At 41.2% G+C, this 26472-nt stretch overlaps 1 protein-coding gene across 3 annotated transcripts; it reads right to left on the reverse strand.

The window, feature by feature from the left end:
* Positions 1-2395: 2395 nt before the first annotated feature.
* ctnnb1 (catenin (cadherin-associated protein), beta 1) lies at positions 2396-16850 on the reverse strand. Of its 3 annotated transcripts, none has more exons than XM_062399282.1 (17): positions 16718-16850; positions 9458-9508; positions 8800-9024; positions 8437-8690; positions 8107-8345; positions 7693-7894; positions 7448-7592; positions 7149-7252; positions 6887-7021; positions 6500-6703; positions 5751-5909; positions 5503-5622; positions 5040-5190; positions 4671-4792; positions 4476-4536; positions 3497-3720; positions 2396-3165 (listed from the first exon to the last, which is right to left on the reverse strand). In XM_062399282.1, the coding sequence occupies exons 2-16, from the start codon at positions 9468-9470 to the stop codon at positions 3533-3535; spliced, it is 2322 nt and encodes a 773-aa protein (XP_062255266.1). In that variant the 5' UTR covers positions 9471-9508; positions 16718-16850; the 3' UTR covers positions 2396-3165; positions 3497-3532. The 3 variants fall into 3 exon arrangements, with proteins under 3 accessions (XP_062255266.1, XP_062255265.1, XP_062255267.1); XM_062399281.1 differs by having other exon boundaries at positions 3497-3747; XM_062399283.1 differs by lacking the exon at positions 3497-3720.
* Positions 16851-26472: the final 9622 nt, after the last annotated feature.

The following is a 26472-nucleotide window of genomic DNA, read 5'->3' on the forward strand; positions in this document are numbered from 1 at the left end:
ACTCAAGTACAAAATGAACAACTTCAGATCCATCTTCGAGGTGTTGGCTGCCCAGAAATTGTGGGGATCTCACTCAAGAGGAAACCAGCACATGTTAAAAACATGTTAAAAGCCTAAAAAGGCTGAAGTAATTACCTACCTCTTCATCCTCAAGGCGAAACCAGTGGAAGTATGGTGAAGGAGAGAGTGGACCTCTAGCGTGAAGTCACTAAAAGAGATAATTCCCAGGTGGACTCTGACAAAATGGCCAAGACCTTTTCTCTACGTAGACAAGAAATCATTTATGAGGCCCTTGCAATCAAGGACTTCATGGAGCGCTGGTCTGCAGTATTTGAAACAACTCAGGTTCATTTTTTTGTTGTTCAAGTAAATGTATTTTGAATTTAAGTACTGTAACTGTACTTATTGAACTAAATAAAAATTGACATGATGCTTTTAAAGGATATACTTGCTTAGCTGTCTTAGCAACTGGCATTTGATTGTAGGTAACCTCTATAGAGTTATTCCTCTTTAATAATTGTTTTGCAGTATAAATGAATGCTATAGATATACTCCTAACATTTAATTATCCTGTTCTTGTGGTTACAGATAAATGAAGAATTCAAGATAATTACCACTGTGAGCCTTGAATCTACCTTCATGGCCAAACTTGACCATTACACCCCCAAACTGATGGACATAGCCTCATCAAAGGGAGGAGTTACAGGAATGAGAATCAGGCAGGTCAATGAAATGCTGTTTGAGGTATAATAACTTCTTAAATGTATCTTTGAAATGCTAAAAATTGCTAGTCTATTGCAACTTGGGATAGCCATATTAAGTAAACCTTTTTTATGGCTTCATGCCGGCAAAAGCAAGTGGCCGGAGGCATTCTGTTTCCTGGTTCTCTATCGTACTTCTTTCCCATTCTTGTTCACGCGATATCTCAGGGAGAAGTTCTTCAAATTTGCTACAAACGTTCACTTGGACTCAAGGATACCTATTTAGAATTTGGAGATCAATTAAATAAGGTTAAGGCCACTGTGACCTAACAAATCGTGTGCCTTGTGAACATTCTATCTGTGGTATGGCTTTAGGTATTTTCGCATTTGGCTCGTGTTGTTGTGTATTTATCAGGGTTAACTAGAATAAATAATGGCTGTATTGATCAGCGGATTTCAATATGTGACAAGTCTGCACTAATCATCCAGTTCATTATCTTGAACATGCTAACCTTTTTTTATATTTGATTCCAGGACAGCGAAAAGTTTGAAGCAAGCCTGCATATGCAAGTGATGAATATTGCCATTATTGGTAATAAGCAGATGATCCCAGGATCTGACCAGAAGTCAGCAACGATCGTGGTTGAGGGAGCCAAAATCCTGGTGGGAAAGGACATGCCAAGTTGCTGTGCTTTACTCATGGGAACAATATATACCCTGAATCTGAGTTATCGGAACGAGCTTAAATCCATATTGGTGGTTGTTCATAAACTGTTCCTTGGACTTGATGGACTGAGAACCAGTGCAAAAGTGACTAATCTCAAGAACGCCATTTTCTGAGGATTTGTTTGAGAGTGTGCAAGTATAGGGAGCGCAAGGCACTGTGTTATTTGTGTGATATATGTGGTTGTTTCTCTGTCAAGTTGGAGAGGCGGTGGACTATGGGCAGAAAAGGTCTCTGGTTCATCTCTGGTTCGACTCCAGAGAAAAAACAAAAAGACTGAAAAATTGATCTGTCCAAAAAAATCCAAGAGTCTCCCTACCCTGTCTAGTACCCCTGAGCAAGGCACCTTACTCCCCCAACATCTGCTCCCTGGGCACCGTACATGGTGCTCTTTGTGTCCTGCACCAGATGGGTCAAAAGCAGAGGTTAAATTTCCCTACCTGCATGAGTGTGCCTGTGCATGTCTGTGCGACTAATCAATGCATCTTAATCTTATCTGAGATATTGTCTTAAGTAATTTAAAGATTTTCAAAGAAAGTTATTTTAGCTTACAGAGGAAATGCTAGTTTTGTGTTTTGAAAATGATTGTTGTTGGTTTACTCAGGTCATTATGTAGCTTATGCATTGAAATGTTCACTGTTCAACTGAACTGCAGTTCAAAATAAAAAGAAAGTTAAATGCCAAACAATGTTGTTGTTGAATCAATTAATTATTTTTTTCTAAAAGGTGCAAGATGGCAACGTTTGAATCCAGGATTTTTTGGCTTCATCTCTGGATATTCTGATCTGACTTGGTGAGATTTAGAAGGGAACTCATAATTGCATTTCTACCATAACCCATGATCGCTGCTGTGGACTCACTTGTAGGATTCAGTCAACAGATCGGTAGACATGTTTATCTCATAGTGTCTCCTTATGCAACCTGTCCTGGCTCTAGGGCATAGATGAAATGAGACGTGGAGGCGTACAGGTGAAATGACAGTCCATTTTATTGTTTCAGAACACAGCAGGCTACAGCAACCAGCTCCTCCAACTACCCCTCCCCTTAGTAACAGCAGACCAGTTAAAGCCCACCTCCACCCCTCCAGCTTTAGACAGCTACACCCCCTTTGGAACAGCAGAGACACGTCAGTGTCCACCTTTAAAGCAAGAAAATAGCTTGATATTTGGACCATGATTTCCAATTCATGTTTTTATACAAAAGCTACACAATGTTACACTTGATCATCAGAATACAATTCAACTGATTAACTTTAGTGTTTGGACACCATTTAAAATGTGATCAGATTCTTTACTTTGATGGAGCATTACCACTAAAAAAAACTCAACACTATCAGACTTAAAATACAAGGGACTGCAAAAACAAGAGATGAGTATCATAATTCTGAATAATGAAAAAGCAAACTTGAACCAGTTTGTACAATTACAGACTTGAGGAAAACAATACAAAAAGTAAAACAAGTGAAAGAAGTAAAAATGAAAAACAAAATACATAAAAAGGGTTTTTGAAAATCAAATGTTGAGATCAGAATCCATGTGTCATGTCACGATTTGATGTCAGCCCCCGTCAGGCTGAGAGAGCAGAACAGAACCGCACTTAAATCTTGTTTGTCCCAATGGAGTTCCCATAGACCGGAAACTCTGCTTGCTGTTATTGAGTCATCTTCAGGCACTTTCTGAAACCCCGCCTCCTCCATGTGGGCGAATCACAATGCAGGTTCATCCAGATCACATGATACAGCTGCAAGAGGGAGGAGAGGCGTGAGTGGAGCAGACACAAGGAATGAGGGGAAAAACCAGAGGTGCGAGGAAGGAGACAGAGCGCAGCCTTGGTAAAGACCACACACACAGATCAAACATCACACACACCACATCACACACACCACATCACACAGCATTGCAATTAGGAGCAGTGTGACCATGCAGCAGCCTCCATGAGTAAATCCACTCTCCTACCCCCTCAGCCATTTTATCCAGACACTAAACCTACCTCCTGTGCCTCTGCTTTATCGGCACAGGAAATGGCTACCTGAGCTAACACAAGGCCACAGAGGGACTGCAGATATTCTTACCTAGTAGAAAGAGTAGTTTAATGTTGGTCTTGGTATTTACAGGTCGGTATCAAACCAGGCCAGTTGGTTGGAGTCGCCGGGTGGCAGGCCCTCTATCAGTTCCTGGGCGTGTCCCAGATCAGGCAGCCCCTCAACTGGGGGATAGTCCTGGCCCGGGTGGTGGCCTCCAACCAGATCGTGGTCCATCATGGGCTCCATGCCCATCGTGTCCCCTCCGTAACCCCCTGAATGGAAGGAACGGTAGCTTGGGTCTGGGGGAGGAGTGGATGGAGGAGAGCAAGGGGAAGCAGAGCAGTTGTTAGAAGCATGTTAACAAACCAAGCTGCCACACAGTAGTATGATCATTCAACACTACACAGCAACACAGCACACCGCCCTTCCAATGATCTACTGCTCAACTCCCTCAAAAAGACCGAACTCAAGTTAGCTGAACTCGTGGTCCAGTTCACCACGTTTACTTTGGTTCCATAGACAGAAAAACATCTGCAGTGACCAGGTCATTCTTTCATTAGTCGGACTGAGAGCCAATTAGAGCTGTTAGTGCTGAGAGAGAGCGCAGGCCCCTCAGCTTATTGAGCAGTACACAGTCCAAGGTCCTGCTACACTGTCAGATGACAACTGTGACAACTAAGAGCTGCAGTATTGCATGTGTTCGAGCCACCTGTGTTGTGCTGACTGACCACAAGGAGAAATTAAGGATTACTGCCCCTCATCACTGTCTGTGGTTCTGTCTATCATGACCTGTTACAACCAATCCTGTTAGCTGCAGTAATAACAAGGACAGAAAGAGCTCCGTCAGTGGACTTACAAAATTTCGATATAAAGGGGAATAAGAGTTCCATGGGTTAATAGGAACTCATAGGACAGAATTAACCTGACTACAGAGGCACTGACAACAGATCTGACATTCCTGACTTGTCCCCGAGTGTTAGAGCTCCGCGCCCCCCCCCCCCCCCCAGCTGGAGGTGAGATGACTTACCTTCCTGTCTGTAGCCCAGATGATCACCCTGTGCTCCGATGTCCAAACCCAGGTCTCCAGTCTACAGAGCAACAGACACACACAAATATGAGCAGGAGGCAACCGTTTGTAATAGAACACAGAAGTTAATCTATGAGCGTTTTGTGCACAAATATCCTGCTTTAGACACCAGAAGTGATTTTAAATATGTCGCACCTCGTTCCAGGCCATTGGTTCTGTCCTGAAGAGCGAGCTGGTGAGTTCTACAGAGAGGCGTTTCTTGTAGTCCTGGGGTTTGTCTTCAGACATACGGAACAAAACTGCTGCTGCATAGGTGGCTGGAGGAAGAAGAGGGGTTTATGGATTAGTCACGTTCATGTGGCGTGTCAAAAACACTTTACCTATAAATGACAGAATGATGAAGCCATCATAGAGAGTACTGCCATGAGTTCAGAACAATTGTTTTTAAGTGACAGTGTTTTATACAAACATAACCAGTCATATCCCAGTGGGACTCTCTGAATATCTTTGGAGTTCAAGAGTAGCCAGTGTGTGAGTGATTGCAGTATGTAGTTGTTCACATACCAACTCCTTCGTTGCGGCTGTGCAAGAGCTCTGTGAGTGGGGCAGTGGCTCCCTCTGCCTCGATGGCCTCAGCAGCCTCTTTGTCCTGAGCCAGCTCACACAGGACGCCTGCTGCTACACGCTGGATGTTCTCAATGGGAGAATACAGCAGCTGCACACAAATACAGACAGGATGCTCAGCAAATCTCAGGCTGCACAGTAATGTGCTGCTGCTGCAGACCACATGTTCAGAGATGCAACAATGAGTGTGATGACACAGCAGACAAGAAACTCTTCTTTACGGACCATGGACCAAGTCATGATTTTTTTAAACTACCCAAATATTACAAATATAGAGATCCATTTTCCCCATTAATTTGCTCTGACAATTCTTAAGTTTAGAACATCTTGAAATCTTCAGAGCAGTTCAAGTTCCTCACTCAATGTTAAGTGGGTTGAATGTGTAAAAACAGCATTATTGTACCTGTACAAAGAGTGGAATGGTGTTTAGTCCTCTGATGACTATTCTGTTGTGGACGTCTCTTGCCAGGATGTGAAGTGCTCCTGTGCAGCCCTCCACTATCTCCTCCATACGAACTCCCTCCTACAACACAATCAGTCAAGTTCAAACTGTAAGAAAACACTTTGGTGAAACATGGCACCAGTGGACTATGTGTTCCATTATTCCATGCTGGTTTAGTTATGGACATAAGTGTTCGTGCGAGCTCTCACCACAAACTGCTGCTGTGTGCCTCCCATGCTGGTGCGTCTCTGTGTGTCTTGGTGTGCCCTGACCAGCAGCTGAACCAGTCTGGGGATGGCTCCCTGCTCCCTCAGAGGAGAGTGGTTTGCAGGGCACAGAGCCAGATTACGGATCAGACCAACTGTTGCCTGATGGAGAAACAGTTACATTTTATTTAAATGCCAACTTTAGGTAGTTAGCTTTACAGCTGATCAGGGATCACAGTAAAAAGCTATGTTTTCAAATACAGGTTTGTATTGACATATGTTCAATTGCTAAATCTTAATTTTCTCTTGATTCCATCTGCCAGACCACAGGTGAAACAATTTGTCTCATTCAAGGGACAAATTGTACTAATACTGATTTTAGTGGGCAATAACAACAAATACCATATATGATAGACTTGTCACTTAGGGGCACTTTGTGGTCTCTACATTTGACTGGGCGCTCAACAAGCAGAGATTTGCAACTTACAGCATTGAGTCAGTGCATTTATATTGAACAAAACATTCAACCCTGAGAGGCCCAAAGGAGATATGATGTCAACGTGGGTCAGTAGCCAGCTCCACTACAATACTGAGCCTTTAAAGCCAGGTTTGGCCCATTATTTTGGCTTCACTGCTTGGTTAAGTGTAGAATGCTTCAGTGCACTAAAAGTACAGCCAAATAACTGACAGTACGAAGAACAGCTTATGTGGCAGACTGCTGCTGGCAAGTCTGTGCGTGTCTGTGTGTGTACCTTAATGAGAGGCCAGTGTGATGGCGGATGTAGTAATTTGACAACCACAGGCAGACCGTAGTGCAGTCTAACAGCATTCTGTGCCATCTCAGCGTCCTGGTGTCGAGATGTGAGGTGACGCAGGGCACAAATAGCTGGCTCTGTAATGTCTTCTCTGTCTCCTGCCCGGAGCACTGTGCGCACCAACGCCTCAATACCTCCAACCTGCAGAGAGACACATGAATGATACATCAAACATTCAATCTCACTGTCTCAATCATATTAGAATTTTTTTTAGACATGAACTTTTTCTAAACTTAAGAACATAAAATCTACAACATGAACACTATCTTAGCATTAGCAGTCATTTTACTATCCATAAAGTGTATGAGCTGTACGTCTCCTCACCTGACAGACCATCATCTTGTTCTTGTAGTTGTTACAGGTCAGGTTAGACAGAATACCAGCAGCACAGGTCACCACATTAATGTCGTCACTGCCGAGCAGCTGAACCAGTGTTCCCAGCAGACCCTCCATTCCCTCCTGTAGAGATACACATGCAAGGTTAGACTGGGAAGATGTCTGTATATGCATATGCTCAGCAATGTTGCCCGATACCCCACATAATGACTTTTGCTTCTGGGTAAGAACAAGGGACAGTTCTCATCACCTGTTTGGTGGCAGCATCTGATAAGTTCCTGAGAGTCCAGAGACAGTTCTGGACCAGTCTCTGGCTGGGGTCTGTCAGGTGGAGTCCCAGAGCCTGCATGCCTCCTGGAATATGGAGAAAAATATTTACCAACAAGTAAAATGTTAGCGTTATCACAAATCAATATATTTTCTGTTATTGTTGTTGCTGCAGTGGTTGCGATCATAAATACATTTAAAATATGTAAAAAGGAAAAACTCATGAATGTACACACAATAAATAACAGTAGCATGATATTCTCTCGAATGTTTGAGACGTACCAGCTTCTACAATAGCAGGCTTGTTACTGGAGCAGACTGACAGCACTTTGAGCACTCTGCTTGTGGTCCACAGCAGCTTCTCATAGGTGTAGGTCCTCATGATGTTGACCAATGCCTGAGGGCCACCACTGGCCAGGATTATCAACTACACAAACAGAACACATAAAACATTAGGGGTTTGAATGGTCTCACGATGGCCACTGTGGAGAGCTGTTGTCTTGAAATGTAAAAATCCTGCTATTCACCTTGCTTTCCTGGTTGCCATAGGCCAGTATCTGGAGACAGTCAGTGGTGATGGCCAGGAATTTGACATTGGTCTTGTTGAGTAGAGCCACCATTTTCTGCAGACCTCCAGCTAGACGAACAGCCATCTTGGCTCCTTCCTGGTGCAGGAGGAGGTTGTGGAGGGTGGTGATAGCGTAAAACAGGACAGAGTCCACTGGTGAACTGCAGGACAGACAGATTATTAGATTACTGTGCCACTGGAAAAGATGCACAACTAAATCTGTCACAGTTGATAGACAGCGGAGTCAGACAGCGGAGTCAGAGTGTAACCATTAACTAAGAATCATTAAGAAACGCATTGCTTTCTGTACAGGTGAGCAATAGTTAACCAAAGAAAACAAAACAAACTATCCTCTCATTGTCCTTTCACATACCCAAGCATTTTAACTAGAGCAGGTATTCCTCCAGACTTGAAGATGGCCAGCAGACCCTCTCTGTGATGGGAAAGGTTGTGAAGTGTTCCCGCGGTACAGCGAGCCGTCTCTACATCATTTGTGTTCTGCATGGTCCTGACAATAGCAGAAACCATCTGTGGGGAGCGCATGATGGCGTGGCGAGAAGCCTCTTTCTTTGAAAGCTGGTGGACCATCACTGCAGCTTTGTTTACTACGACCTGGAGGAGACAGACACGAATGTTATGGTATTATAGTAAGAAAAAACAAGATGAGGTAAATCCAAGAGATACTTTCACAATGGACAAGTACCTGGTCCTCATCGTTGAGTAGTTTGGTGAGTTCTGGTATGGCTCTGGTTGCCAATTCAGCGTCATCTTGATAATTGATCAGATTGACCACAGCGTGTTTGAGCATTTGCGATGGCTCTGCCAGCCTCTGGACATTGGTAGGGTTTGCTGCATCAAACTGTGTAGAGGGGATCTGCATGCCCTCCTCAAGAGTCTCTGGGAACATCGCTGCACGCACTCGCTGTGCACGTGTCATGGCATACTGACCATCTATATCTGGAAAAGCGGGACCATCAGTTGTGTTATATTAGGTTTTAAGCTTCAAGATTTCACATGCAGTGAACAGCTCTTTTTCCTAATATCAAAAGAGTGTAGAACAACTTACCTTGTACTTGTTCCTGGGAGAAGTTCTGGTTGAAGCCCTGCTCCCACTCATACATAACCTGGTTGTCCACATCGTCTTCCTCAGGGTTGCCCTTCCCACTGAGGGAGGGAGCAGTTGTGGTGGCACCTGAATGGATGCCTGAGTCCAGGTAGGACTGTTGTTGCCAGTGACTGACTGCTGCCTTACGGTCTGGCTCCATGGCCATGTCCAGCTCCATCAGATCAGCTGTAAGAGACAGGAGTATTAATAAGTGTGCATCAACAAATGGAAAAATAACTCGCTCAATTCTTCCATCGAGGGAAAAAGACTCTGATTCTTTGTCTACACAATAACTGCCAAGAAGCATAATTAATAAGTATTTTATAAAAAGGATGGTTCAAAATACTGCATTAACAATGCATGTTATTTAAGTAACAACAGTCTCTGAATGCACAGGATAGACTTATATCTCCCGCTAACCTGCCATTTCACCATTTGAGCATAAAGTTTGATTTCACACTAAACTGAAATCAATAACTAATTCACTTTGCTCTAATGAGAAAAAAAGATGCACCAGGACAAGAGGCTTATTGGAACAGCAGCAAAGTTAAGCACGCTGCTTACTGTGTGTATTATAGCTGGAGAGCAAAGAGGTAATTTCTGAGAAATATTAACTCACCCTGGGAAGCCATGTTCCGTTCTCAAACCGCGACCAACACAGCTTCCTGATCTGAAAAGGAGAAAAAAGGCAATTAGGGCAACTACCCCAGTCACAGCTCGCCTTCGCTCTCTACACATCCGATCTACTTTCCTTCCAATCAAACACTAGACAAAGTGATCGGACGATTGTTTGTGTGTGTGTTTTTTTCGGAGGTGTTTTGTTTAAATGAAGCCGTCCAGACAATCTAGTTTCCTGGGCCTTCTTTCCTTTCCTGCCTCCTCCCTTTCTTGGATTTCCTCTTCTGTTCACACCAGCCATCCAAATAGCAGCATCTTGCACAAAAAGCCTTCATTAAGTTTAGCAGCTAGCTACTATTTAGGTGAGGAAGGACGGGGGGAGGTGGAGCATTGAGGGGAGAGAAAAGAGGCAGGAGGGAGGAGGTTATACGCATTCCTGCACTGGCTTTGAAGCTGAAACCACACTCTCAAGGAAAGTAAACTCTGGCAATGGCAGCAGAGAGGTAGAGAAAGAGAGCAGGAGGGGATAAAGTCCAAACAATTTTTTTTCAATTCACACCCAGAGATATACATGTCATGGGAGTAACGCACAAAAAACACTAGGAAATAAACTCAAATGAGAAATTCGGGCCGTGGTCCCTGAGTTAGAGACTCTTTAGTCAGACCCTCTCAAGTGTATCTGTAGTTACTCAAAGATGAGTTCTCCATGACGAATGTAGACCAAACCCCATTCAGTCACGGTATACCAGTTTGGACATGTTGTAGGAACTAAGAGAAAAGTTGTGAAAAATAAGGGTATAGCTAAAAAATAAACATGTTGATTTTTTAAACTTGCTAGAGAGAGAAAAATAGACCGTGAGACATTTTTCCTGCAGCTAAAATTCACAAATATGTACCACAGCTCTGCATCCTTGACATCAAATCTCTTTAGCACAGTTCAAGACGCATTTACTCAAAATAATTAATTACAGGACAGTCCAGCTATGTTTCTATGCAATAGTGTGAATTTAAGTAAACTACTTTCACCCCCACAAAAACAGCTCGTGTAGGATTTTTCTAAGTTGTCCCCAATGAAAGTCAGTGTATAGCTGTTTTCAGACATGACCTGCGGGTAAAATTTGGAGAATTGGCTGCAGCGTTTAACCGAAGTTTGTCTTTCACACATGCACAACACAGCGGGTGGCTCTCTGCACAGACGCTGAACAACAGCAGCAAATCCTCGGTATTATTCATGCAAGAGGTGGAGCAGTTGGGTGCAGCAGGCAGAGACAGGAACTGACGTTTTAACTCTGCTGTGGAGATCACGAGATTTAGTTTACATCACACGGACACTGGCTCTAGCTCTTATCACCACATACTCTCTTTACATCTCTTTTTTCACAGGGAGATATTTGTTTTGTTGTTTTTATTTGTGCATCCTTTGCGTGTGTTTGAACCGCAACAATTTACATCTAACTACTAACAAGAACATGCATAGTTCTGATATATGAATTATTACATCCCCCAGAAAAAGAGTCTTATATCTATCTGCCTAGGGTCAATAACATAATAATGCTTAACAATGTTACAGTCGATATCTGAGAGGTATCCTGTCTTCTATCAGATATCATCTAGTTTCAAAGAAAACACTTCGCTCTGAATAAGTCATGTGATCAACTTGATCAAGAGTAACCCCTGTTCTTACATGTCACATTTTGCTATGACAGTAGTCCAAAAGATATAAGAGGTACAAAACAAAATTGTTCTACCTCAGATTTGTGAAGTGATAACCATTGACAGACATGAATATTTTGATTGTGATACAATTGTTGGCTTTATCGCCTAGCAACAATACTGGTCAACAAATTAGCCCCAATTACGTTTAATGAACAATTATCTTGTGTCCAATGCATTCACACAAGACGTTCACTGTGTTTAAATATGTGTCTACTATAGGGGTGTCACGATACCAAATTCAGTAGTCGGTGCCAATACCAGTAAAATAACACGACTCTCGATGCCAATTTCGATACCACGGTAAAAAAACGCTTCACGTCATCCTCCAGAGCAGGGGTCGGCAACCTGCGGCTCTTCAGCACCTCTGCAGTGCCTCCCTGTGCATTGATGCGGATATTTTTCGCGAACGGCGAACTTAACGAATCAGTTTTCATATGTTGAACGTGAGTGAAAGTCACGTTCACGTTCATTTTTTAAATCATCATCGTATCAGGCCGTCATGAAATACCAGGAGCGGGCGATGTGTGTGTGTGTGTGTGTATGTGTGTGACCGCGCGCGCTCCGAGATAGAGACTGCTTCTGTTTTCACTGTTTTATCAGTGGAAACAGTGAAAACACAGAGTTTCTCTGGTCTCAGCTGCTCAGAGATCAGTGCCGCAGCTCCAGAAGAGGCGCAGCACCGATGCCAACAGCTGGCATCGGCGCTCGCGGTTCTTACGGTGCTTCAAAAAAAATGGGCATCGTCTGTGTTTTGTTATTTTAGTATCGAAAGGTATCGTAAGTATCGGTTCTTGTGACATCCCTAGTCTACTAAACAAGGGTGAATCAAACCTGCACAAAGTAAACTTCAAGTCCTGTAGCCTTCGTTTCCTAATAACTTCTGATTAGTGTTGGCGTTTATTGTTAACATGTAATGCGAGCTTAGGTAATCAGGAGAGTGTGGATGGAGGCGCAGGATGATACCACAGGAAACGTAGGGGAAACAGCTCGTGAATGCACGCATTGCGGAAAGTATCAACCGACATGAACAAAATTAGGTCAGTTAGGTTTGGAAATGTTTCTTTTGGTACATTTCATTAAATTGCCATGGCCTGCTTCTGTGTATTAAAAAAATAAATTTAGATGTTAATTTATGAGGTTTTCTTGGTTCTGCATTTCAAGTATCTGGATGATGTCTCAATCAATACTTTTACATTAGTCCTTTTGTCTCAGTTTTTCACCTTCATTGGCTTTTAGCTTTGCTTCGACCTGTTCTTTCGAGTTTTTAAGACTAAACTCCAACCAGACACCTGGCTCTAGGCTTTGTGATGGCTTCAGTGAGCTACGACTGCCCCCTTTGTTTCATGTGGACAGATCTTGCTGCGAAAGAAAAATGACTACATGGTACTAGTGATAGTAAAGCTTTAAAGACTGCAACAGTCATACATCAAAAGATCTCAGGATTTTGTGAGTCAGTATCAGATCAGTTAAATGAGGCTCAATTTAAATATGATTATTCTTTTGTTTTAATAGAGCCCTACTAACCCCTTTAGATTCAGATGAGTCTTTCATGTTCTTTAATCTCTGCTTAAGATCAAATGTGATTTGGAGTTTGAGTTATATGCCAATAAAGTATTAAAGATATTTATGAGTATAGGCTCCACAAGCAAACAGCCAACAAATGGTTATTTAGACACTACAGTCTGTGATTTAAGGGTTTCAATTTTGTTTTCCTGAGGGATTGCTATCAAATTTAAAATGCTCTATATTGTATGCATAATATAGTATGTCTAAGATAATAATAAAATGAAATCAAATAAAAAACAAGTATAACACAGAATAGTACAAATCAGTCTGGCATGAGGAAATGCCGATGTGTAGGTGTTTGTGGTATTAAATGGTCATCAATATACAGATTAATTCAAGGGCAACTGAACCATTGCTCTGAATTACTTCCCTCCTCTCACACCCACACCACACAGCTCGGCTGTGTCATTAAAACACTATCTTGAGTCAGGCACCAAAACTGCTGCTTCTAACCACAAGTACACCAACTCAAACTCGCTGTTCACACGCCATCCTCTAGAGCTGTGCAGGCCTGCCCTCACATAACCCAGCCCTGCCCTAATGGGAGCCATATGTCCCATACAAGGCTGCAGAAAAATCAAACATACAATCAAAGTGCACAGTGGAACCATTTATCATTCAGACTGGTGGAAAATGTGGTATTTTACATCTGGCTTTGGGAACTGAGACGATAGTTTTTTTGAAGGCCGAACGAGAAAAGTCTGGTCTTCAATTGAGTCACAAATGGTCGCCTTACCCTAAAGTCAAGAATCTGACTCTTAAAACAAAAAGTCATTACAGGAAGAGTGTCCCTAGATATCAGGCTTGCAGCCGAACCACAAGAATCTAAAAAGAGGTTTCTTTCTTCTTCGTTCTTTGAAGCCACATGTGAAATCCAATATGTAGAGTTGTGCCTGATCCAGTTTCAGCCATATGACTCAAAACAGATGAGTAATGAGTGACATAGCAGTCACAAGAGTCAGAGTCAATCTTGGCTTGTGCAGTATGGATAATACGGATAATTATATTTAATGTAAGAATACAAATCTTGATTTCTCATATACTAGGGGAAACATGGCTCATTTGAACCATCAGTATTTCCCACATGTGGCTCTTGCTTAATTGCACAGAGGTCATCTCTGTCAAGATAGGCACTAAGCCAAATGACTGACAAGTATCATGAGACAACCTCATTAAAAAAATAATAAGTCACCAGCTTGTTTTTACATGTCCACAATGGTACCTACAAGGTCTTAAGCGTATTTATAGTTTAAATATCTAAAAACATGAGCAGCTAGCTAAGCACAAATTTATAAAAGGCTGTGAGCTCTAAATGAAATTTAGTTTTTAAAACACCTTCAGGCACAAGAAAACAAGGATAGATTCTGTAACACAGATAAAAAAATCCTCGTCCTCGCTGCTGCCCTGTGAGTATTGTCGTTACCTTTCTTTTTTTAATTTGTGGGAACTTTAAATAGACCAATCCTGTGAGGGTTGGAAACCATATTTATTCATAGCTAGGCATCAAAACAGCCCAATCCTATTTCCACTTTCTAAACAGAAAAGATGGCCATTCTGTCAGCAAATTTGAGCCTGGCTACCAAAAAAAACATTTCAGATAAGTTTCCATATTACCTAGTGCGAAGATGACAGTATTCTATTCCCATTTCAAAAAAGACATCACCTTATGAAATGCACTTATAATTGCTTTTCACTCATTTGGCTCGCAGACATTTGGGACTTAATTTTATCATCCTAGTGTGAGGTGGCATTTCAATAATTCATGTTAAATTAATTTTTTTGAGGTAACATATCGTCCTTGAGTTAAAAAAAATATAATTGTGAACAAGACTTCAAAAGAGTTTCAACTAAATCTCATCTAAACTCCCGCTCGGCCCGTTTTTCTCTCCGATGACAAAAGCACACAGAGTGGTTTCAATACAGGCACATAAGATAATGACCCAACAAGCTGTGTTATCAGCACAAGCAGGGAGATGGAGCTGCCACAATATTCAGTGTTAGCCACGTAATGTGCAGGGTCAGCAGCACTCACTGCTGGCTGCCAACAACACAATGAGCTCAATGCCTGCAGCCGCTGCAGTGTTTGGTCTGTGTCTCAACTGCACAATAACACATGCCCATGGAGAAACACAAGCCCTGGACATGGATTGATTATATATTGATTGAAATTTATATAAAAAGGGAAAATTGCGAATGTTATATATTCTCGAGAAAAATCCAATCACCAGTTTAAACTGAACATTTATTTTGACCAGTTGATCAACATTTCTCTCTGAATGAGGATATAACAGTTCTATATGTTGCTAATTTCAGATTGACTTTTACGTTGTTTTTTTAAATGTGCCTCAGAAATACAAGTATGACAAATGACCACAAAGGTGAATTCAAAACAGAGAAAGATTACATTATAAGTTAATACAATACCACTAAAGAGTTTGATGACAACAGCCTCCTTGCAAGGGGATCACCTCAAAACAAACCACTACCGGTCTGTGATGTAGATAACACCCACGCTTCCGTCTCAAAAACTCACTGTTTAAAGGAAATTTCGCTGACAAGATGATGTTTGTCAGTTTTTGTTCCACAGTGTAATCTGATGGAGATTGTTTTTAAACCATGCTGGAGACAGACAGTCAGAGTGAATGCAGCGATTTCTGTGGAAATACCACAGATTTTTGCAATTGGTCCATAAATAAACTGGATTCGTTTCTGAGTTTTAGGCATTTAAACACATTTGAGGGGCCGCCCGATGAGATGTCATCATACACGCTGATAAACATCCAGGTTCTTATCTAAATCATCAATTCCGATGTAACCAAAACATAAATCAAGATCGTCGGGAAAACCAAATTTCAACCCTCAGCGCCTTTAAACAGCAGACACACACGTTTTATCCACAGAAGCATCCGGTCCGCTGTTATTCAGTAAAGACAGGACGGCGAAGGAATCCAACTTTTCTCCGTAGTGACCCGCCGGTCCGTGTCCAGTTGATCAACACACACACACACATCTGGCTGAGCAGCTGGAACTAACGTGAGGGAAACCAAACACACACAACAGATCGACACAAATTATCCAAACATTCATACAAATATTAGCGTGGTTATCCCCGTCTCCTCCACAGCTGCACGGACTTTCTTGACTCCAACACCAGCGACTCAGATTTCATACCGTGGCTCCTCCTTGTCTTCCCCAGGCTCAGGGAGGAATGTGTCGGTCTTTGTTTAAAAGGACGAGTGGAAAACCCACTCGCCGACATTTCACTAAAAACTCACTCGAGTATAATCGTTGCCGAAACATAAATTCCAATCCCACCGGCGACGAGCTTCATTCAGAGTGAGAGTTTCGAGCAGTTTTCAGTTTTCTCATAAAAGTTATAAAAAACTCAACTTTGAAGGAAATGTTTGCGTAAAGGTCAATTGACCACTGCCTTATCTAACTGGACTGACTGGGTAAATGTGCACACATGGCCACCGCAGACCGGGCTTAACAAGCGGGTCTCTTCTCGTGTTAACTGTTGAACTGAACCAGCTGCGAAAACAAGCGAGTCCGACTAGTCAGCAGCACAACTGGGCTAACGTTGGTTAAGCTAACTAACCCGTGCTAACGTTAGCTAACTAGTTAAACAAGCAAAGACAACATGTTGCGTGTACTCCTAAACCTCCCGAAAGGTTCATAATAAAACCGCGAGGCAGTGAAACTACAGCCCGCTTCTACACGCTGGTGTCTGTGTTACCGAAGCTGTGATAAAGTCAGTGGATCTCGTCGGTAAAATGTGGATTTCCTCTATAGGCGGTGGCCACCGGCAGATCCCAAATATCTGCCGGGAGAGGCTCACTAGCAGCGGCGGCCGCAGCAGCATCCTCCCCGGCCGGCCCGCACACAACAACCCGTCCGTCCCCGTTCCTGCTGCCGGTCACCGGCAAGACCAGAGGCAGAAAGTGAGCGGAGCCCATAGCTGAAGAATGGGGAAGCCTACCCTTGTCAACAAAAGCAACTCCGTCCACTCGGGTCCGGGAGGGTAAAAAACACGTAGAAATGGAGAAAGCAAGTCGAGCGTCAGCGGGGAGCCCACGTCCACTCCCTCCTCAGTCAGACTCACACCAGCCCGGAACAGACAGTGGGAAAGGTAAGATGGCGGCGCATTTATATAGACCGAACAACACCTCCCGGTCGTTGTGTATCCTTCCCTGCGTTCTAATAAAATAGAAACCAAAATCAAATAAATCTTCATATTCTCACAAATATTACACGTTTATACACATTTAGTATCTAACATGAAACCACGAGGCTTGGTTATGAGTTTTATTTCATTCAGACAATGTATAGCAAACGAAAACAAATCACTGCCTGCAGCAGAGTATGAATACACAATTGAATGAAGTTCCGGCCGACAAGAAACAGGGAAATCCGATCCAAGTTAAACTTCATGAGCTGAAAGAATCTACTACACCTGGGAGCGGTGACGCATCCACGTAAAGTCAGATTAATGAGTCAGAGTTTCACTGTTTATCAGCAGATTATCAAATGACCCACACATTCAGAAAGTAGTCCACACTATCAGTAGTACACACAGTAATGCTAAACTGGTTCGAAACATTATAAAGACAGAAGTTTCATTAGAGCTACCAAACAATGCGATCACCTTATCAAAAAGCTAAATGACACCAAAGGTCAAAGTAAAAGTCAACCCTTTAAAATCTGTTCTTTTCCCAGGTCAACGATAAAACGTTACATGGCTGGAATTATTAGAGTGTATCTCTGCAACTGCAGGGTCTGTATGAATAATCTTGATATCTACATAAGGGTTGTTATATAAATATCTCTGCAGAGGTGTAACCATAAGCATATACGCTACTATACCAGAGAAAATGAAGAGGAGCAAAATATATTAAAGATTTCATGTCCACCTATAAATAAAACAAAAAACTGAGTGAATATCTCCAATGACAGCACACAATAATAAACTCTGAACACAACATACAGGTTTTCTTGACTATGTTGGCATTCGATTAACAGACACTGAATGTTCGTTCATGTCAAATGACAAGTCTCAGGTGCTGACCTGTTCACAAACCACTGTTCTGTCACACATTGTTCTTGTAATATGTGTGTAAGCATTTCATTGGGTGGTGGTTTCCCTAAAGCGATCAGGTGATCAGGCTTCTGGTCAGTAAATCAGAAGTCCCGCAGCAGGTCGGAGCACCTTCCTAATGGATTTGTGACCCGGTGATTGAGTCATTGATGAATGAAATACATTTGCCTGTGTTTGTGAATTAAATCAAATCTCACACGTTAAGAGAATATATAAAAGAAGTGACTCATTACCACTGTTTTTTATGGTTTGAGTGGGAGAAAATCTGAGTTCAGGCAATTAATTGTATTATAGACTTAACTGATCAAACAATGTGTGCATTCCTAAAGGGATTAGTTCTTCAAAATATTATAGACTAAGATTAATCATATTTCCTGACTCCATTAGAAAGCAGATTCAGTCATTAGAATTATTAGTGATCTATGGGCACGGCCGAGGCCCTTTTAAGGGAAAAGTGTGATCTCTCTTTTATTCTAAGATCACACAGTTGTGGCTATTAATTTTCAGATGACTTTTTTTTATTTCGTTCCATACTAAGTGAGTCAAACCATGTAGGACATTTAAATATGCATTACAAGTCCTCTAGTCGGTGTTCGGTCGCTTAATGTCTGTGTAATAAAAGATGGAGAGCAGTAATGTGCTGCCTTCACACTCACCCTTCATTCTACAGGTAACACTGTCATGGACAAACACAGGAACAAGTCTCTCTTCTCATCTGCCTGCAGGCTATTTCATTAACCTTTATTTGCAGCATGTTGCTGGAATAAGTTAGTGAAAGCCAAACTCTAATTCTTACAGTGCAGCACATGGGATAGAACATATGAGATTCATGACATCACCTAGTGAGAGTCCACCTTGTGTCACTAGATTGCAACTGTGACATTTACAGAAACTGTTAGTGATTCATATGATTTTGAACGGATTTCAAGCCACAGTGAGAATTACTGCTGTCAGTAGGTTTAATATACAGGCATGGTTTGTGAAATCAGTTCATGCAGTCACGTGATCTCTCGGGAGTGTGCTGATATAACCAGACTGAGTGATGGCACAGTGAGTTACTGGAGAAAACAGGATGACGTCACACCGCATGTGAGATCTTTTGATTATATTCCAAAATATATGTCAGCAAGGAAGTGCAGTGGTTTGGGGACCATGTGCTTGATGAGGTGTGTCTCTAATAAGGCAGACAATATCTTTTGTCCATGAGCAAGGCACTTAACCACCGTCTTTACTCAGTATGTATTCTTCATATCAAATACTAAACACTGTAGTGATGGAGTGATGGGTGTCTAGGATAAAATGAAATAATGAAAAATGTATTACCGAACAGGGAGAATGTTATGTAATAATGAAATACTTTTGTTATGTTGTGATTTTGTAACCAGTTAACTGTCTTTATATTGGTGAAATAAAGTTGAAATAACCTAAAGGTATTTCTAGGAATTGAACTGTGTACCTATTTATATTTCACTTTGACCTTGACAACACAAATATCTGATGATTAAGATCATATAACAGAGAAAAGGAGCATGTTGTTTTTTTATATTGCACGTTGAAAACCTTCACCAGTTGGACACGTGTTGGCCCATCCCAAATCAAAATGCAGACGTCTTTTAGTTCACTGATTATTACAGCCTTTTCGAAATGTTATTATATCTCAGACAGATGTATCAGCAATGAAAACTGTGTGTAGCTCCTGTCACACAATGCAAAAGCATCAGGAATAAATAATGCAACATGAACTCCTTAAACAAAGACAGCAGAGGATTGACAAGGTTTCAACAGAGGGTGCTGCACTGCAGCTTCAGAGCTGGGTTTAATCAGAACCACACTGTTAACATACACTGTATCAATTTGTGAACACTGGTCCAGAATACAGAACCAGGGTTTCAAATCAAAATTACTGTCCATGTTAATCAATCTGTTGCATCAATCAGACTATCATTGCACTCAGTTTTTCTGTGTCAAGATGTTTCATTGAGAAACACAGTCAGCTTTCGTGGACAATGCATGTTGGATTATACAGCAAAACAGATCACATTCATGAAATTCCATTCACATTGTTTTGTTCTGCTATTTCCACACATCTCTATACTACCTCTTTTGTGACATTACAGTTATTTCTGTATGTGAATAGTTAAATTTAGACCTGTCAGTCACTTCCCCTGTCAAACTGAACTTCTTAATATTTCTACATTGCAGCCCAAAATAACAAACAGGTAATAATAAAGTGAGGGAAGAGATGATACGTTTTCAGCTGTGAATCTAGTTTCTGTGTCTCTTGAAGGAAAATAAACAGGAGTAATAAATATAGATAAACTATGAAAATCTGTTCTTCTGTTAGAGTAAGAATGGAGAGTTTCAAGCCAAGAGTTGATGTAAAAAGATAAGGCTCTTACAGTTTATTCAATTAACACTTTTATTTAAAACAAAACAATGCAAGCAGGTTAGAATTAGCTGGAGAAAAAGCCCATTTAAAGTTTTTGGTATTAAGGGAAAGCTCTTTTTAATCACAATTTGTATTTCTTGGGATGACTCACCTGAAGAAGGATGTTCACTGTACAGAGTAATTACATTTCCATCCCTTCATGGGGAGTCAGGTAATACATTGAGAAAAAAATATGTAGGTCACATTCAATCCTCTCTATCCCGGTTTATCAGTGGAGGACTCTCAGCTCGAGGACACGTGAGGTTAAACATCCAATTTGGTTTGATCCAGGAGAGATCCTGCCAAAGATTAATCCATAATGCCTGTGAAATGGCTCTCCATCCAACAAGCTGTGCTGGAATAACACAGATTGTTCTGTGCCCAAACACGCTGCGGCCCTCCAATGGCCCGGTGTTGTGCCACTTCAGGGAGCCCACACAGCTCTTGTTCTTCCAGCTGGAGAGGCAGTTTCATGTTCCACTGTGGTAGCAGGACCAGTAACGGAGGATTGAAACCTGAAATTTGTTGACAGTAAGATAGCATATATTATGTTAGGCATATAGTGCATTTATAATGGCAATTTTGTATTTATTTATAACTATACATGTTGTTCATAAAAACTTTGTAAAAGGTAAAACTGAATTAATGTAGCACAGTAATTATGAATCCTAAGTAGTAAAGAGAAAAGTGTCACATGTTTACTTGCAATGCAGGACACGTTAAGGTTGATGTTACTCAACATCATGTATGTAGCTTGAGGTCAATCGGCTTTAAAGGAAACAACTAATAGTGATTAGAATATGTTCACTGAGTCCATGAGGCCTTCAGCCTTCTTCATTTCTTCACATGGTGAAATGGTCTGATGTTCCGAACATTAAAAGAATTACCCTCCTCTAAAATTGAAACAAAACAACACCATGCATGTGAAAAGCAGATTAAGGATCTCGATACACACCAGCACACACAACCAAAACCATAGGGGATTGCATACCTTATTACCCACTCGCAGTGCACAAATAAATACACACCTTGACTGAACCAACAATTATCCTGACTTGTGCACTCATCCGGCTTAATGCATGAAACTGCACGTGTGTGTGTGTGGCTTCTGCTCTCACTGAACACAGGACGAGCCCACAATAACACAAACCTCAGGATAGCACACTAATAACACACACACATTGACGCAGGAGGGTTTTGGACTCCCTGAGGGTTTATGTTCACAGGAGGCACAGTTCAGATTCAAGCTCTTTTTTTTATGTGCTAAAGCAGTCTCTGTATGTTTCCACGTGTGTGTGTGTGTGTAGCTGCATTGACATACGTGTACTAGAATCTTTAATTTATTCGACATGTCTGTGAATGTTGCCTTTAAGACTTCCTATATGGATAAACAGCGTATGGTATTTCCTCAGTCATGCGTCGTCTCTCCCTCGCTGTCTAAACACGCTAATACAGTCACCACCATAAATATTGGAAGGGCCAATGCCTTTGTTTTGGTTGGACACCAGCAACATTTGGAATCAGATCATAAGATGAATATGAAACACAAGTTTAGAATTTCAGCTTTTATGTAATTTAAGTCTGGATGTTTTAGGACACAACACCTTTTCTTTAAATCCATGCATTTTTCACGTGAGCAAACATATTGTACCATATGACTGACAGGTGATTATTTTTGCTCAACTAAATTCATTGTTAAAGCATTAAATAATGTGAATCCTCTGGATGTAAGTTCCCATCTTTCATACTCTTTCAGCGTTTTTTCCCCTGTTGACTGCATTTGTTGTTGAAAAGGTAAAACCAACATAAAGAGCAGAGAGCTGACTACGGGAGAAAAGCAATCCATTTTGAAGCTGAGAAAAGAAGGAGAATCGATCAAAGCCATTCCACAAACATTGGGCAAAACCCAAACATCAATTCCGAATGTACAAAAAATCTAAAAAACAACTGGTGTAGGAGAGATGGTACAGAGAGTAGTCATCATGACACAGTCACAATGGATTAGAGAAAGACTTGCATCACGGCTGCAGGGTTCATAAGTTTCTGACCTAGTTAGGGACCTGATCGGTCAAGGACAACACCATTATTTGAAGGGGAATTTGAGAGCAGGGACACTGAAGCCGAAGCACAAAATGCAATCAGCAGCAACTGGGAAGGTCAGAGTGGAATTAGCAAATAAAAGATGAGGTGTAAAAGCTCTGGAACAAAGTTTTCTGGATTGATGAGATCCAGATTCACCTCAATCAAAGTGACCGAAAGGCCCAAACGTGGAGAATGAGAGGATCTCCTCATTATCCAGAACAAACTGGTGAAGCCCGAAGGGAGTGGTGTCGTGTCTTGGACTTGAATGGTTGCTTCTGGAGCGGACTCACTAATCTTTATTGAAGATAAGACACATGACGTTAAGAGCAGAATGAATTTAGAATATTTTGTCTGCCCGACTAACAATTTACCGCAGTAAAAGGCTGGCAAAGCATGAGTAAGTGAGGAATATATACTATTGCAAGCAAGTGTCACACAACTCAATAATACATACAATTTTATATATATCTGTATATTCATAAAGATGTAAAGACAGAGAGAGAGAGAGTGTGTGTACATAGCTTTTCCTGAGGTAACCCTAAGAGAGACTGCTAAATAAATCCCCTAATCCCAGGAGAGCATAATGCCACACACACACACACATGCACTGGGCCACGGTCTGAGGGTGTGGTTCCTTTCTCTAGCTGTGAAAGAAAGGGGCAGGACTGAACTATAGATAGGGGCAGACAAAACAAATACCCCCTCACACACAGGAACACACACGCACATTACAACAGCAGCACAGGCCAACGATGTGCTATGGACAGGGAACACATAGATGCAATGTTTGTTTTGGACACGTTTGTGTCAAGGGCTTTGACTTTTGACCTTATTGAAAAATGGCTCTCATGCAGCCAAACAAACCAAACATAACTTCTTAAACATACAGTGGGGAAAGGACTGCACAGTTCTCAACCTGGGACCAATTTCAAATGTATGTGTATTTCTTTAAGTAATTTATCCCCTTTATTTATGATAATGTCATTTTTCTAATGAGGCCCAGTGTATTTAATATACAATATAAAAAGCCCTGAATAATAATCCAAAGTCTTTCACTATCCCCTTCAATACATGCTATTTAATTTAGTTTGCAACCTTGAATCCTTCAGGAGAGTGTGCAATTTTAGTGTACAGGACATGTAAACACTGCATCATCTAAACCACTGAATGTATAGAGTTGAAATTGCTTCTCTTTTCTTGGACAGCGCAAACATGACAAGATTATAAAAGCCAAAGATACTGTAATGAAATTTCTGGTTTTCATTTTTCCAATGTGTCCATTTGTAATCCAGCGTGTGAAGCGCAGGAAACAGAAATCCTAGAAAAAGGTGAGATGACACTGCAGGGAGCAGATATTTGAGTCAGGCTACAGTGGGATTACGAGGATTGACCAGTATAAGCCGATATAGGAAAACAATGTGAAGGAGACACTTGACAATATTGTCAGAGCTAACATGGTGCTGCAATACAACACAGGAGGCCATCTACAAACGGCTGAATAGTGACTGAATAGAAAGGAGGCCGCGGTGCTGAACTAATTCTAGACAATAACCTAATTTCCACGGCAGAGACCAGTGGGATTTTAGCGTTGACCACTCCAGACATCAAAAGCTTTCCTCGCTCTCAACCGCCTGCATGACATTTCACCTGCCTTCCATGAATCCAGTATTATTACGGCGGTAGGCAAGGCTCAGTCTCTGCATCTATACTGCATTAGTGGTTGCCATGGTAAAAGTCCCCCCATCCTGCATCCCTCCTGTGTAGACAGAGAGGCAACACTCATGCTGGTTTCTGCTGGAGCAAATTGAGGATCTGATAGTCAGTCACAGCTGAAACCTAGAGACAGCTATTCACAGTTGCACAGTGCAGTGGTGTAATTGTGATCTAACTGTAAGATCCCGCTGACATCTCTTGCACTGTGTCCATCACATGTTTATGGCACCGCACAATACGGCAACTGGCACAACAAGACTGTGGACAAGGAAGGCCGTGCACTGCAGCTGCGCTTGTTTTACTCTGAGTTCTACTCCATATTGAAAGAAAATGTTTCCGATGTCACCCCCCGGACAGACATACAGACAGAGAGGCAGGGAGGGAGGGAGGCCATGTGCTGGATTACAGTCAACATGACACTAGGAATGTGCGGCGGATGCACCAGAGCGATACTGCTCCCTGATATTTCATTACTTATCACGATGTCATGTTCAAATTACACTCCACATGGAGAGATCCGGCAGCCGAAGGGTTTAAAGCTGCTAAAAGTCATTTATCACATAGATTATCGCTAACAGCTCCTCATTATGACTAGCCACATCTGGATTTATGTGCCATTTGTGTCACATTCACTGCATGATCCAATGACCGTCAACATTATTGTCATATAACTGTGAAGTAAGAAATAATTTTCTACAAGGCAAGAGCGAGCAGAAATGTTAGTTTGATTGGAAATAAGAGGGTCATATCAAATAGTTCTCTCTGGTGGTTCTATTCACAATATAAGAGATGTGGTTTATGTTGTATAAACTAGAAAACATAAATCATACAATGCTAAAATAATGCCAGGCGATATGTTTTAACAGCTCTTTGAGGGCAAACAAATTTACAAAAGACAACAACGTTCATAAACTGAATCACTGAATATTATTATTTAAATAATAGTTTATCAGTTCAAGGAAATTTAAATGAGAGAATTGAATGAGGTAAAAAATGTCTTTAATATTACAATTACAAAATAAATTATAATAGAAAAAAATAGATGACCCTTAGTTTAACTACATGTTGCCATATATGCAGAAAATTGAGCAGGCACAGACAATATCATTTAAGTAGAAATGTTCAATAATAGGAAATTCAGCATGTCAAATTATTGTTTCCAAAGATGGAAGATTGTCATTCTGCGCTAGTCCTTGTCTGAAACAAGGAGAGTGATGACATTAAATAAATCAATATTGAGCACATATTCCATTTTGTTACGCGATAATTCAACAATCATAATCAGTTCAGCCCCAACAAATTTGAGCAATAAACCTCCTATAAAACAGCGGTATCACGTTTATATCAAATCATCTTCTCGCAGCATAACACAACATCCTTTACGGCCGGCTCCAGTTCACCTTCAGCTTAATCAATTTAGGAAGCCAATTTTCTTCCAAACGTGTCCCCATCGAGGAGGACAAGGTTGTCATATCCACCTTATTAGGACTGAATACTCTATCATTAACAAATCAATTGCACTCTCTTTTCACATTTGGAAGGGGTTGAACCGAGAATGAGTTGAAATGAATTTGTGCCCTCCCCCTTCTGTACAAAGCCTGGTTCACGCACACTAAGCTATATGTGAAGCGAGAAAGCCTTTTCTTCTACAAACTATTTGGAATTGTCCTTTAAAGTTCTCCACTCGCCCCAAAGCAGCTTAAAGACAACAATGTCAAGTTGGCCCATAGACGACCTCTAGCATGACTGATCCTCCGTATGTCTGACAGACCCAGTGTGTGTGTGAGTGTGTGTGCGTGTGTGTTCATGACAAAAATGACAGGAAAATGTGTTACACTGATGGAAAGAGTGACAAAATGAGAGATAGAGAGTATTGTTTTTAGTTTAAATATATGCAGCATACAAACACAAACACACACACACACACACACATACACATACACATACACACACACACCATCACAATGACATGTTATGTAGACGGTTGGACATGAATAGCCACCTACATCATAGGCCTCATCCAAACATAATGAATGGAGGTAATAGATTCGATGGTTAAAGGGAAATCGACTTTACACACATTCATTTTAATAAGATATATATATATATATATATATCAGATGTGAGGTGTGTGTGTGTAAGAAATTATCAAAATTATTCCTAATCTTATCATGTAGGTGTATTGTCAATGAGGTTAAGTGTATAGATACAGACGTGCTGTAGATATTACAGGTAGTGATGTAGAGAGCTTGATAATCAATCTGAAAGATTTGAGTGAGTAATTTTTACCTGTAGAGATAAGAAATGTGTAGTGTGATAATAAATATGAAAGAGGATTCACTTGAAATCATTTAGTATTAGAAGTCTGATCAAAAGCTAAAAAAAGATTTACATATATATTTTTTTTCCTATCACA

Source organism: Platichthys flesus, chromosome 11 (genome assembly GCF_949316205.1).
Source record: "Platichthys flesus chromosome 11, fPlaFle2.1, whole genome shotgun sequence".
NCBI classification, from domain to species: domain Eukaryota; kingdom Metazoa; phylum Chordata; class Actinopteri; order Pleuronectiformes; family Pleuronectidae; genus Platichthys; species Platichthys flesus.

Excerpts from the sequence above, each read along its gene's own strand:
- ctnnb1 (XM_062399281.1), bottom strand. Across the intron at positions 5,623-5,750 it reads GCACACAGCAGCAGTTTGTG|GAGGGAGTTCGTATGGAGGA; the intron begins GTGAGAGCTCGC and ends ATTGTGTTGTAG. Across the intron at positions 5,191-5,502 it reads CCATTCCACTCTTTGTACAG|CTGCTGTATTCTCCCATTGA; the intron begins GTACAATAATGC and ends ATTTGTGTGCAG.